The 15,163-nt window shown below is 31.7% G+C and overlaps 1 protein-coding gene and 1 long non-coding RNA gene across 2 annotated transcripts; both read left to right on the top strand.

Annotated features, from left to right (window-relative positions):
* The first annotated feature begins 517 nt into the window (after nucleotides 1-517).
* On the top strand, nucleotides 518-2,774 carry LOC105135372 (1-aminocyclopropane-1-carboxylate oxidase homolog 1-like). Its single transcript, XM_011040224.1, has 3 exons — nucleotides 518-1,265; nucleotides 1,822-2,143; nucleotides 2,226-2,774. Exons 1-3 carry the CDS (start codon nucleotides 730-732, stop codon nucleotides 2,466-2,468), a joined length of 1,101 nt encoding a protein of 366 aa, XP_011038526.1. The 5' UTR covers nucleotides 518-729; the 3' UTR covers nucleotides 2,469-2,774.
* Nucleotides 2,775-5,944: 3,170 nt separating this feature from the next.
* On the top strand, nucleotides 5,945-6,735 carry LOC105135371 (uncharacterized). The gene is made up of 2 exons (XR_844165.1): nucleotides 5,945-6,052; nucleotides 6,183-6,735. It is a non-coding gene; the product is annotated as an uncharacterized LOC105135371 (long non-coding RNA).
* Nucleotides 6,736-15,163: the final 8,428 nt, after the last annotated feature.

The raw sequence follows: 15,163 nt of genomic DNA, 5'->3' as shown, positions 1-15,163 counted from the left end.
ATTAAATTTTTTTCTATTTAATTATCAGACTATCATAACACGTATCTCAAGTTTGACGGGTTAACCCAATTAATTCAGATTTTTTTCTTTTTCTTCATATTGGTTTTTTTCTTTGTTTTATTCTTTTAATTAATCTATTTAAGTATCATATTTTTATGACATAACTTTGCAGTCAAACTCATATCCAAAAGTATTAGGTTTGGTATTGTAGTCAAATCCATTTAAACTTGAGTTTTTCAAATTTAATGTTATTATAAATATTACTTTTAGTTCAGCACAATTAAACTTAAAACTTGTAGGTATAATTTTATAAAAAAATTAATATTTTTAGATTTTAATTTTTTTAATATTTTTTATATATAAAAATTGACCCCACATGGAGCCAGGAGCGCATCATTTAACTAGTAAATAACTATAATTCATTACAAATGGCCATTCTGGTCTAGCAAACCGACACCACAAAATCCATAAAGAAGTAGCAAATTCATAATCAGATGAGGCGACTCCATGGAAAGACCGGTGAGGAGAAAACTAGCCAGTTCATTGTCTTATTTGGCGGCCAAAAGCTTCTAGATATCCGTAGTAAGGACATCACTGAATACAAATGGCAATATATATAAGTGTGGTTGGTATCCCTATTAAATCCCACTCATTATCATAATCGTCTGTCGTTATCAGAAACAGGTCTCTTCTTCTTGGAAATTAACCGGCAACGATTACTTTAGGTACATGGAAAGCTCCGAAACGCAATTAGATTTGGTGCAAAACGGATCAGGCTATGACATAGAAGAAGAAATCAAAGCCTTTGATGAATCAAAGGCTGGTGTTAAGGGTCTTGTAGATTCTGGGATAGTAAAAATACCATCCTTCTTTGTGGTTCCAGAAAAAGTAGTCTCTTCTCAACCGACTCCTGCCCATCTCCAGGTTCCTGTCATAGACCTCAAAGACATCCGTGATGATCCTGTTCGACACGAAAAGGTCATCAAGGAAATACGAAGTGCTTTAGAGATATGGGGTTTCTTCCAGGTTGTGAACCATGGTGTATCAAAGGATATTACGGAGGGAATGATTGAAGGAGTGAAGGGATTTCATGAGGGAAAAAATGAAGTCAAAAGGGAATATTATACGAGGGATGTGAAGAAGAAGGTGACTTACACTAGCAACGCTCTTATTCATAAGACAAAAGCAGCGGATTGGAAGGATACCTTGTATTTTCGAATGGCTCCTGATTCTCCACGTCCTGAAGAACTTCCAGTTGTCTGCAGGTAACTACTTTTTTTTTTTTTTTTTTTAATTTAAGGTGGAGTCGTAATCAGTTACCCTGCTATGAAGTTTTAGAGTAGCACTCTTATTCATAATTAGTAGTTACTAGAATACTTAGTACTTTTTGACACTAGTGATTCATTGCGATGTAACGTTCTGAACCTTCCAAACAAATCAAAGGAGAGAAGACGGGCATTTCTTTTGCAGAAATCTCTTGGAAAAATCAAGTTCTTACTCCTTTCACCAAGAACTCCTGAAACATCATACTTGCATTTAAAGAAACGGCTGCATCATAAGCAACTCCAACTGAAGGGTTGAAAGGGAGAGCCTATAAGATGCCAATTATCCCAGCAAAAGAAGAAATTGATTAAACTCCAAGTTAATTCGTAGTATATCCTTTGTAGGCTCAGTGATTGCTATAAAATGCATGAATTCTGATAAAAGTAACATATAAGAGCATTCTGTTTTCTTACCACGCAGTCAAACACACTAAATAGAAAGATATCTTGGGATGCATGATGTTGGGATACAGTTCTGAACTAGTTTCACATGTTGCAGGGAGACAACAATCAAGTATTCGGCATATATAAGGGGCTTAGGGGATACCCTTCTTAAATTAGTATCGGAGGCTCTTGGACTCAATCCTAATTATCTGATTGAGTTTGGGTGCGCTAAAGGGCTCAAGATTATGTGCCATTACTATCCACCGTGCCCTGAGCCCAACCGAACTCTGGGAAGCAAACCGCATACTGATCCTGACTTCTTGACTATCCTTATGCAAGACCATATTGGTGGTCTACAAGTTTTTCATCAGAATCAATGGATTAATGTCCCTCCAATTCCAGATGCTTTTGTAATTAACGCTGGTGACCTTCTACAGGTTAGTACCTTGTTCTTGTGATCTCTTTCACATACATTTTTTCACCTTTGTCTGCAATTGACAAATTATTGTATCGAAACAGCTTATATCAAATGGGAAGTTCAAGAGCGTTGAGCACAGGGTGCTGGCTAATCACAATGGCCCAAGAATATCAGTGGCCAGCTTCTTTGCTATTTATGACAGGATGTGTGGTCCAATAAAAGAGTTGCTATCGGATGAAAATCCTCCGTTGTACAAGGAAGTCCCTCTCATGGAATACATTACTCAATACACGTGGAAAGAACAAGATGGAGGAATGACCACACTTGATCGTTTCAGGCTGTGATCTTGGAAACTAGAGTACGTTGAAGTCATCTTGCTCACTCCATTTCAGTCATTCCAAAATTTTACATCTCAGCAGCCCCTGCACGGGGAATTCGTAATATTTAAGTTTCTGGTGGTGTTTGATAAGCATTGAATGCGTATTTATGTGTTGCAGTCAAGAATTTATGCTTGATTTTTGTTGTTTCAGTTAATTTCAGTGATGCAATTGAGAAACCGAACCATTTAGCATATCAGATTACTCTGTGTTGTATGTTAGTGGCAGCTACGCACCTATCTACATGATCTTATTCTTGTCTTTTTAGCTAAATCATGAAGTAATAAATTGATAGGCTATTATACTCTGCCAAGGACAGCTAAATAACTGATCTGACAAAGCAAATTCTATTTTCTAGAATATTTTCTAATCACTAAAAGGAAGAAATCAAGAAATTGAATGACCCAAGACAATCAGTTCAAGAACACTGAGCACACGGTGATGGCTAGTCACCTTAACTGGTCCAAGAATATACGTGACAAGCTTACTCATAACAAAATCTTAACCTTCTTGGAAAGGACTTGTGGCTCCCTTGCACTTGGTCACTTCATGCTGTGAAATGGAAATCACTGAAGCTTCCTCTGGTACTCTATTTGGTTATGAACTTGGAACGAGAACATATTAGTTGCATTTGTTACTTATTTGGTTATTCAAAAGTAGCACCAAATTTAGTCATTACCCAAGTTTGCCTGAGCAGAAATCTGAGGGCATCTACATCTCCTTTTTCTATCTGTTTGTTTTGAAGATTGCCAAAACTTTGTTCTTCTTGTTGGTATTTGAATCATCATTGTTTGCATATTGAGAGCCTGCTCCCGGTTTTTCTTTCAGAGAATTGATCACTAGTTTGCATGGTACAGCAGCTACAGATATCTGCGCTTTTGTGAATGCTTGCTGAAATTGCCTCCTGTCTTAAGTGAGCGTATCTCATGTTTCCAAGATTGAAAATATCCTTCCCTGAGATCTCAGGTCCATCTTGGAACAATCTGACAGGCAGATATGCTTTGATTCAGTATTCTAATTCATTTTATAATGCAATGCTTGCTTTTATACATCACCAATCCCTCAACTTTTAATCATATCTCAGTAGGAAGTGACCTTAACCTACCATTTCAGGAAATACTGGACAGTGTTGTTCCCTTCCAGTCCTCATTATGCCCAAGTATGAACCTGATTTATTAAATCAAAATTCAAGTGATCTGTTCACCATTTTTGATAACTTTTAAGATTTAATAAATGATGTGTTAGAAACTGAAGCTGATCGTACATGCTTTATCGATAACACAAACAGCCAGTTCAAGTTTTTAACGAGTTTCGTTCTATCACAAAACAGCGACGAGATATGAACAGGGGGCATTTCTAGAAAGGAGGTTATGGAGAAATGAATGTCAAGCTTACTTCAGCCATTCCATGGAATCCTCTCATGCCTTGAAATCATCTCTCAAGCCTTAAATTTCGCCTTCTATCATTTCATAATGAAGTTCTTCATTCACTGACTTGCAGCATCCCAAAAATCCAGATTGGCTTTTCTGACACATATTTTATGGATAGCCTGCCTCCCAGAGTTTCCCAAAAATCCAGATTGGCTTTTCCGACACATATTTTATAGTCTGCCTGCCTCCCAGAGTTTACCAATGGACTTCAGAGATTTTGATAGCAACTTTATGATAACATGCACTTTTTTTACAGCTTTTAGATAGGCTTACTTGAGGATAAATCCCTTGAAGAAACAGACATTTTTTTCAGGCTGAAATGTCAGCATATGAAAGGAATTTTAAAGAGAGCAGATCATGAGAAGTATTATTTGGACAATTGACTTCCAACCTCAACAAGAGTTATTTAACTGTTTTTGATGGAGGCAAGCCGGCAGCATTCAGTAACAACTCATAGTTTTAGGTTGGGAATCTAACTCAAACCTCTTGTCATCCAATTGGAAGATTGATTTATTGTTTATTCCTTTTGTTTGTGTCGACTTTTTTTCTTTTCCGTTAGAGGTCTCTTCTCCTTTGAAACATGACAAAATGCAGTCAGACTTGGTTCAAAATGGATCTGTCTATGATATAGAAAAAGAATTGCAGGCTTTTGACGAATCTAAATCCGGTGTCAAGGGACTTTTAGATGCTGGGATAATTAAAACTCCTCCCTTCTTGGTGGTACCAGAAAGTGAAGTCTCTTGCCAACCAAATCAGCCCATTTTCATATTCCTGTCATAGACCTGAAGAAGATGATGTTCGACGTAGAGAAATTGTTGAACAGATGTGCAATGCTTCAGAGAAATTTCAAAAAATGTCATGGAGGGAATGGTTCAGGGAGTCAAGGGATTTCATGAAGAAAAGAATGAAGTGAAAATGGAATATTATACAAGGGACACGAAGAAGAAGGTGACTTACACTAGCAATTCTCTCCTTCAGAAGGCAAAAGCAGCAAACTGGAGGGATATTTTCGCATGGCCCCCGACGCTCCAGATTCTGAAGAATATCCAGAGGTCTGCAGGTGATTCTTTTTTCTTATTTCTTCAACTCATTTTAATCCACGGTTATGACATAGATACTTTAATTAAAAACTCCCATTTCGTTCTAGTCAAATCTTTTTCTGCATAATTTTGATTTTGACTGTGGAGACTATCAGCTGAAGAATACTTCATGGTATTCCAAGATCTCCACGAAAATTCATTTCCTGTGGCAGAAAAAAGTGCACATTCTTTTTATACAGTGCAGCTTATTGATGAAAAAGTATTTTGGGTGGTGCTCATATTTGATAACCCACATTGATCTAGAATTTGCCATCATTTTATCCATTAGTCTGTAGTCATGCCAGTCCAGTGTCCTGACTGCCAACCTGCAGTAGAGTCTGCATGCTGCTTCTCGGAATGTCGATGTAACAGGTGAAGCTTGTTTATATGATGTTAGATCTCACTCTTACCCAGCATCATAAACCTACAAGTTCAATTTGCAATCCTACATAAATCTCTACCTCATCAAATTCGGATAGCCTCTTAAAACAAGCTGCATTTGTTTAGGTACAACAGTTACTGTGTTAAATTCTGCCGGCTATGTTTCTGAAGTTTTTAGGCAATAAATTTATAGTAACAAGTATTACTTGTCACTATGTTTTATGTAAATGCACCAGCTTCTGTAATAAATATTAGCACCAGCAAGAACAACTCCCCTGTATTGGAACAGAGCAAAAAAGTCCAAGGCTGAAGAAATGAAGCTGACTAACTCTAGTGTACGAATGCTTATGAAACTTCTGTTGATTTTGGTTTTGAAGCTGTTCAATTTCACTTATTGCAGGGAGATAGCAATCAAATATTCAGCATATATAAAGAGGTTGGGAGGAACTCTACTTGAATTACTATCTGAAGCTCTTGGACTCGAGTGTAATCATCTGACTGAAATTGGGTGTGCTAAGGGGCTCCCCATAATGATCCTGACTTCTTGACTACCCTTTTGCAAGACCATATTGGCGGCCTCCATGTATTTCACCAAGATCACTGGGTTGATGCCCCTCCAATTGCTGGAGCTTTTGTAGTTATCATCGGTGATTTACTACAGGTAAGAACCGTACGGTGGCACTACTTTACAAATCCTGGAACATTTTGTGACCTATTTATGCTGATGATTTTTTTGCCAAACATTATTCAACTTGATTTGTTTGCTCTGACAAGTTATGTTATTGAAACAGCAAGTTCCAGATTTCTGAGCACAGGGTGCAGGCTAATCACATCGGTCCAAGAATATCAGTTGCGAGCTTCTTCGCAATCTATGACTGGATTTGTGCTCCGTTAAAAGAGCTGATATCAGATGAAAATCCCCTGCACAGGGAGGTTCCGCTGAAAGACTACACTGTTCAATACAGGTGGAAAGAACGTGATGGTGGCATCCCTACACTTGATCGTTTCAGGTTGTGATTTTGAAAATGAGAACACACTGAAATTACCCTGTTCATTTCATATGGTCATCAGAGACCGTTAAAAATTCAGTAAATTTTCCTTCTTGGCAACCTGAAGGCTGTCAAAGAACTCTTTTGGCGACGCTATAAGATTTGAATTGTGATAATTTAATCATCAAGACTTAGTATTGTTATCTAATAAAGCATCTAAATTTTTAATTTCGACATCAACAAAACCCTGAAAGTACTTATATCTGTCGGTGTTGAAATAAGCATTGTTGCGACTGCGAACCTGCGCATAGTATTTTGTTGTTTATGTGAATTGCAATTACACTCTTGAAGAAAATGACTCGGTGCAATCTCTGTCTCCACACTCTTTCTGCAAAAAAAATGTATCTATCTCATGAGGGTTATCAGTCTCTCTTGGTACCTCATCTTTTTACTTCGACAATTTAGTCCTTGTTCTTGAGCTTGAAGCAGAATAGGGTTTTTTTTTTTTGGAGTTTTTGGATGAAGGTTCAACCATTTGAACCTTGAGGAGGAATATAGAACCTTGAGTACTTCATCTTCATATTTCTGGACTGCAAATAATTCCTTGGAGAGTTCGTCCATCAATTAATTAATTTCATAAATAGCGTTTTATATTTTTTTAATATTTTTTCTTAGAAATATATTAAAATATTTTTTATTTCTTAAAAAATACTTTGGCACAATTTTTTATTAAACAGCTTTTGCAAAATGCTACCTAAATGGAATCAAAAGAGAGAACCATTTTGGCACAATTATTTATTTTCTATTAACATTAGTTACATTTTGCAACAAATACCTTAGTTCATATATATTCAACAAAATATACATTCTCAAAATAAAGTGAAATGCATAGTTTATATAAAAATATTATACCTTAGACAAGTGCTTTTCAATTAACAATTAAAAATATTATTTATCTCAAGTATTTATTTTATTTTATAAATGGAGCATTGAGAAAACTAAGGTATTTATTTTATATTTAACTTCAATTAAAAAATAAATATAAATATTTTGTAGTAGTAATATAGCAAGATTTATTTGTATACCTCAATTGAAAAATGAAAGTGACAATTGCGCAGGAAATTATAGAGAGTTTACACAGTGTAGAGCTAGAAAAACTAAAAGAAAACATTAAGTTGCATGGAAGAGAAAAAAAATTAAATAAATTAAAAGATTTTAAAGTAATTATTTAAAATATAAATAAAGCATGTAAGTAATGCAGTAAAAAAAACATTAACATAAAGCATAAATCTAAAAAAAATTGTAAAAAAAAGCAATAATAAAAACTTGAGAAATTATGTATTGATTTTTCTTCAGGGGCTGACCAATGAAAATACAACACGCACGGCTCCGTTAAATAATGTTCTAACACCAAAACTTAATTGTGATACCATCAAGGAAATTAAACCAATCTAAAAGACAATTTCTATCTAGAAAAAAAATATATTAATTAGGCTATATTTAGTAGGAGGATAAAATTAACCATTGTAAAATCTAAGCTAGCCTGGTATAATTTTTGGATGTGGTGATTTTTAAATGGGATGGTTTTTTAGCGGGAAAATTTTATAATTCCTTTAAATAGGCCAGAAAATCAATCTCAACTATATAATAAATTCAATATAATAAAATATAAAAAATAATAGAAAATCCAAAATAAAATATAAAATTCAAAAACATAAAAAATAGTTCAATCAAGATTTCAATAATCCATAAAAACATCTATAAATCAATCCGCGTAATTTATTTGTGATAAATTCCCATATGATTGTTTAGATTTTTTTAAATTAATATAGGTTTGATTACATCAATAAAGGTCTAGAACATTTTTTTATTATCCAACTCTGATTTTCTTACTTATTTTTATTTTTCTTCTTCTAATAAAAAAACTAGGAACGTGTTCATTGCCTAGAGCTTTATAATTTTTCTTCTTCAACTTATGGATCATAAAACGTGTTCAAGTTAATTATTTTATAGAATTACCAATAAAATTACAAATAAAGACCAAACAATATCATGAAATATGTGCTTGCATGCATATATATATTTAAATAAGATGTTGTTACCTCGAAGGCAACTCTATGGATAAGATTGTGGTTTATTTAATAAGGAAAAATTAAATTAAGAGGATATTACCAATGGTACTTTTAACTCATAAATTCATATTTATATTAAAAAAAGATATATTTTAAGAAAAACAGAAAATAATTATAAGAAAATGGAAACATTTTTATTATATTTATAATAAAATGGAAACATTTTTTATTTTTACTTTTTTTTTTAAATAAAAAAAACCAAAGCATCAACATCCAAATGACAAAACCTTTTTAGGATCATTCTACTAATGAATTGATTCTTTGATAAAAATCAAAATACTCAATATGATTTCTTTATTTTTTTAATAAAAATATTTCCACCGTATTATTTTTAAAAAACAAATTCATTGAAAATAAGGTAGCAATAAAGATTTCAAACATGTCCTCAACAAATTCAAATAATGCCACATGCACATTCAAACATGTTCACAAACATCCAAACATAAATATTTCTACCCTGAAAAATTAATAAACGATCAAATTAGTGTGCTGGAATACAGAATGACCCTGAGAGTGACTGGAGTTACCATGAAAGTATATATTATTTTAATAAATATTCAAACAAAAAAAAACATTTAAAAAAGACTGTAAATCATGACTGAGGTTCGGACAGGAGCTTTGAAACGAAGCTTCTCATCATTTCTAGCTTTTGATCTTGTAGATTTGAGAACTGTGGGAACCTTACGGGTCAGCTTTTGTTACCAAATGAATTTGGATTGGCTTTTTGACAAGACAACCTTAGCCAAATAATGCGACGGTACTAGGTTATAACCAGCAAGAATTCTATGGGTAACAACTCTTATGACAAAAAATTCAAAAAACTAATATCCTTTGGAAGTATTATTACTTATTATGACTAAAAATTCAAAAAACTAATATCCTTTGGAAAAATAGGCATAGCTAGATAAAGAGCTAGAAAGAAGGAAAAATCATTCAATTTAGAGTTTATAATATTTTTTTATTTTTAAATATTAAATTAATTATGAATCATGACTCCAATATTTCATCATCAATTTCATATATTGTGTATTCAAGATACTAGAATAGAATAAATATTTGACCCAATAAAAAACCATCTTCATCAAAATAAGACAACAAACCCAAATCCTCGTGCCATCAACAAGACCCATTAGAGCAAGTCACACGTTTATATTTCAGAAATTAAAGAAATAAAATCATGAACAAACTACCTAAATAAAATAACATAAAATGAGTTTTTTTTTTTTTTTTAAAAAAAAGACTTCACTTTATATTAAGAAAGGACTTCCTCATGAATGAAAGGGAGAAGTTGTTAATGAAATCCTTGAAAGGAAAAGCAAAGCTTCCACTTAACTTTCATGCATCACCCATTACCCATAAAATTGAGCTTTTTGACCAAAGTTTTTGATATGAAGTTTGAAGTTCCAGAGACTTTCAAAAACTTCTGGAAGTCCCAATTGAATTTCCATCATGTTTCATTGACCAACCTCAAAGGTGACACGTCATTTCAAATCCCATGCTATTTTATTCACACAATCATCACCTTATCTTATATATTATTCATTTTTTGACCCACTTTTGAAACCATAAGCCCAGTGGATAATGTATACATCAAGTTGCTTATAAGGTTTACAAGCAATATCCGGCCATGTTCACACCTTGATTTGCCTCGAGGAACTGTTCTTAGATTTTATGTTTGGAGTAGTGTTTATGTGCCAATATATTAAAATAATATTTTTTTATATTTTAAAAAATTATTTTTAATATTAATATATTAAAATGATTTGAAAAGATAAAATAATAATAATAATTTAAAACAAATAAAATTTTTTAATTTCTTTCAAAAATATTTTTAAAACACAAAAATAAATATAAAAATAATATATATACACGCACACATTGAACTCTTAATGTAAATTTATTATACTGTGTGAAATGATTCAAATCAGATGCTAGGATTTCTCATCTGGCTTCGAACTCGATTAATTATGTGTATATTTTATAATTTATAAAATGATGGGATTGTATTTACTTTCACGTTAACAAATTAACCTTATAAAAATTATAATATCAATACTTATATTATAAATAAACTTGAATTCTTGATGGAGTCATATTTAATTAACTTCTCTCTTTATTAATTTTTTTTATAAAACAACTATTCTAGACCGAACCAAGTTTAACAACAACAGTTCAAATTAATTTTTATCAAAGCAGATTATGAGATTAATGTGTTAATAATATTATTATTATACTGTCCAAATTTAAAATCTGTAATTAATTTACCTTATAATACTAAATTAGATTAGAAAAAAATGGATAAGCTTTGTTTATAATTTATAAAATCGGACAGTTTTCATTTGTGATGAAAAAATATACTAAAGAAATTAAAATTATCAGAAAACTGTTTCAGTCCAACGAAATTTATATAAAAAAATTATTCCCTTAAATGGGAATATGATTTTTTATATATAAAAATTTATAAAATAGGACAATTTCTCCATGTTTCTACCTTTAATAAATGAGATTTTATTATTTTATTAAAAAAGCGTCTTGCTTTTGACTAAACTAGCATTGAGATTGCTTAATTTTTGTTCGCTAAAGTTGGCCTACGCATTAATTCCACCAAATTCTCCAATATTAAAGAAAGAAAATAGAACCCATAATCTGGGATATTAAACTTTGATGTTGCCCCTGAAGATTTATCAATGTTAATTTCACGTCTAGCCTTATAATTTAAAATTCTCAAAGCTAATTTAGTCGAAAGCAGAGCAATATTCATTACAATTAGGGAATTAATGATAAGCTGTATCCTCATAATCTGTTCTTGGATTTCAATCCCACAGAACAGGGAGTATATCCAGTTACTAGCGAAGTCATCAAGTCCCAGGATTGCTCTCTGTTTGAGCACAAGATACAGTTTCATCTAGTAAGTGCAGCACCGAGTAGTCCTCACACTTTACCTCTAACCTCCATAGAATAATATCATGGATAAGATTAGTGCCTCATTCCATGGTAGCTTGTCAAGTTAGGCAGGTCGTTGGAGGGGTCAAAACCCACGTCTTAAACCCTCGATCGTTTGTTTTTGTAGCAAAAACTTTCTGTAATGATATAATTATAGGGAAAGTAATTGGATCATGGCATTAATTCAATGTTTGCCCATGTTAAGTCAAGACTGTTTACACTTAAAATACTAACTACTGGCATTTTTATATATATATAAGTATAATTAATGTTCAGTAGAGATTAGGGTTCACGCATCTAATTCAAGGAATCCCATTTGTGTTTGCTTAATTAATTATTGTGATAATTTTTTCTCGTTGCTGGGGAAATGGATTCAATGGGCACGAGGGCTAATTGAAAGCCAAAAAGGAACCTAATTTTTGGCACTTTCGGTGACATAGTTGAAGGTGATATTATGAGTGGTGATAGTTCGACGGGCAATTATTTATCCCTACAAGGCTATAAATGGATTCTTCACAAATAGGTTGTTTGGTGACGAAGATATTCATAGCAATCCATCAAACAGGAAAAAAATAAGAACAAGCTGGTTGGTAAAGCAGAGATCGTGTAAATGTGCTGGCGTTCACATGCTTGCTTCATCCAGATTCATCATCTATTTTGTAGTTTGCTACTGATATGTTTGTAAAAGCATCAAGCAGCTCTTAACACTATATATTGATTTGTACGTAATACAAAACTATGGGAGGAAAATAAACCCGAATGCACAAATATTTTTAACACATGCAATATATATATTCAAAGAGATAACTTGTTTTAAAAATAGATGAATTACTTGTTACACATCTTGTTCGGAAAATAAATTAATATTATATTTTTCTTAAAAGTTAAAATCAAACTTGTAGCAACTCCTAGTCACACACAAGGATCAAAAACAATTAAAAAAACACTTGGTCAATTTTATTCATTTAAATTAAGTTTATAGTTTTTATTTTTATAGTAGTAGTAGTAGTTTATAGTTTATAGTTTATAATGATAATTATAGTTTATAGTTTATAATGATAATAAAAAAAAAATGTTAGTTATGAAAATAATAATGATAATAATAATAGAAATAATAATGATAATAATAATATTATTAATGGTTATAATAATAAAAATAGTGATTTTAATTTTGATTTTTTGAATTGTTATGTCTTTAAATTTTTTTGTATAATTAAAATTTATTTATTTCAGTTTTATTTTTTAATATTTAATTAATTGATAATCAAACTTCATGATTTTTTAAGATTGAATGATTTAGGCTAATGACGTGAGTCATTAATATAAGAAGTTAATATAATTTTTTTTGTTTTTTATCGGGTTATTCCAGTCGTATGATTTAAACCATGAGTTTAGCGGCATATTTCATATTAACTTATCTCTAATTAAAGTTATTACAGGTTATATTATGATAAGTTTTTTATATTTTTTTAATTTTATTTTAATATCCAAGCATTATCTTTACTGAAAAAAATAATTCTACCTCGCAGCCTCGCATGGACACCAGAGCTGGTATCTATTAAAATAGGTTGAAGCCACTTTTAAGTATTTATAAAACTGTATGACTGTATCTTGCTATTCTAGAAAAATGCTTTTCGCTTTCTCAAAGCACAAGGAGAAGAGAACAAACTTTTTATTCCCGAATACCATGTATTAATTCTTCATACGTATATACATAAACTCATGCCAAAAGGTATACAATACACCATGTGCCGAATATGAGCCACCTTTCAAAACAAAAATAAAATAATTAAAGCTTTCCATCTTTGAAAGTATTATTAATTATGAGATAAATCTTGTATATTCTGTGCATGCACGCCTTTGATTCTCTTTTTTCTGACGCTCAAGGGGGATGAACCCAAGGATTTCCTTGATTATTTTATGTTTTATTTGTGCCCCCAGTGACCAATTCCGCCTAATATATAGCAGTGTCTTGCTTGTGCTGAATATCTTGGTCAAGCTAAAAAGACATAATACCGCTTGGAGTGTCTACAAAGATAGTATACTAGTATTTAATTCAGCAAAACCAGGAGGAGACAATCATGATTTAAACCCTTTTTTTTTTTAAGTATTCAAAGCTAGGATTCTCGAACTCTTGAAATTTTACAGTTCTAAAATGGTAAAAAAAAAAAATATTGGGGTTTTCAAATTGTAAGGATGTAGCTTTAACTATAGAGAAAAATATGAAAACTTAGTTGGTTTCTGAAAGTCTTTATTTTGTAATTCTCTTCTCCAAACAAATAGGCTACAAAGTTGTTTAAACACCATAAAAATACCATAATTGGCAAAATCTTAATTAAATTGAAAATCTCAATATAAATTGAAAAAATAATCCAAACCGAGAAGAGAAGGAAAATAAAAAAAATATCCAAAGTAGTAACTCCTAAGCCCAATTTGAACATGACAGGTGAATATAATAATCTAACAAAATTTTAACTAGATTCAATATTTTCAAGACTACATGTTTAAATCATTCAAAACTTCTTAAAATATAAAAATTTATAACAATTAAAAAAGCAATAGATTAAAAATAATTATGCCTGGAAAAATAAAAAGAGTGCCCCACGTAAATCCCCTTTACTTGTAGAAAACTTACTCTCAAGTTAATTGTTAGAAATTAAACTTGACCATGCCAGAGGAATATATACTTTGAATGTTGCATCATTGTCAATTTATGTACATAATACATTGTTTGTAACTTATAAAATCAACATCACATAAAACCATCTTTTAAGATGATAGCAAGTTTACATGTCTAGTCATCCCCAATAACCTAATAACAATATCTTGATCATTAGCTAAGTTGATAATTAATAAAGATTGATATGATATGTGTATGCTCGTTTGGACAACACATCCACACTTAATTAAGTCCTCTTTGATATTAACTTTAGCTTACTAAGTAATTCCAACAACTTGTTATAGTTTTTCATCGATTTGTTTAATCTCAACATGTTTACTAACTTTAGATTATTCTTCAGACTTCATCTATAATTCATGTTTTTTTAGTTTTTTAGCATATTTAATGGCTTCAAGTTATTTCTCTAGTTTCAGCTCAACCTTAGAAACTATTGATTTTGGTTTATCAAGTTATTTTAACACTTCTAAATTTTTAATGCCTTGCCTCTATAAAAATAAACATCTACATTACAATTTTATATCAGGTTATTGGTCTCAACTCTCTTGGAAATCATGTAATTTACCTCTCTTTTGTCTCCTTAAGGTTGTTATGTTCTACTACCTTATGAAACTCAACATTTTACACGTGTGCATATCTATTTTCTTGTAAACATTTTTTATATTGCTGAGATAAGTATTATTCGTAACCAAGAGAAAAGAACTATGTGTGCATCATCCGCCTCATATATATTCATTATGTTATAGGTTGTCTCCCCTCATTTAATTGTGTATTTGTCTGCCACTTCCATTTGAAAAACATTCATCCCTTCAGATTACGTGCAACTAGTTTAAATAAAAAACTTTAACAAAGGTTGAATTGAAATCCTAGGGACACCCCCTCTCGGCACATCCAAACCAGCAGCGGGTGCAATTAACATGGAGGTAACAGTAAGGGTTTTGGTTGGACTTCTTTTGGTATAGGTATATTAGCATAGCCCCGTCCTAATAAGAAAGATAGGGATCAATGACATTACAATATGTGATTGGGTC

Source organism: Populus euphratica, unplaced genomic scaffold, assembly GCF_000495115.2.
Source record: "Populus euphratica unplaced genomic scaffold, PopEup_1.0 scaffold64.1, whole genome shotgun sequence".
Lineage (NCBI taxonomy): Eukaryota > Viridiplantae > Streptophyta > Magnoliopsida > Malpighiales > Salicaceae > Populus > Populus euphratica.
This window is presented reverse-complemented; position numbering and strand designations above follow the sequence as displayed.

Excerpts from the sequence above, each read along its gene's own strand:
- LOC105135372 (XM_011040224.1), top strand. The coding sequence starts at position 730 with ATGGAAAGCTCCGAAACGCAATTAGATTTGGTGCAAAACGGATCAGGC. Across the intron at positions 1,266-1,821 it reads GAACTTCCAGTTGTCTGCAG|GGAGACAACAATCAAGTATT; the intron begins GTAACTACTTTT and ends CACATGTTGCAG. Across the intron at positions 2,144-2,225 it reads ACGCTGGTGACCTTCTACAG|CTTATATCAAATGGGAAGTT; the intron begins GTTAGTACCTTG and ends GTATCGAAACAG.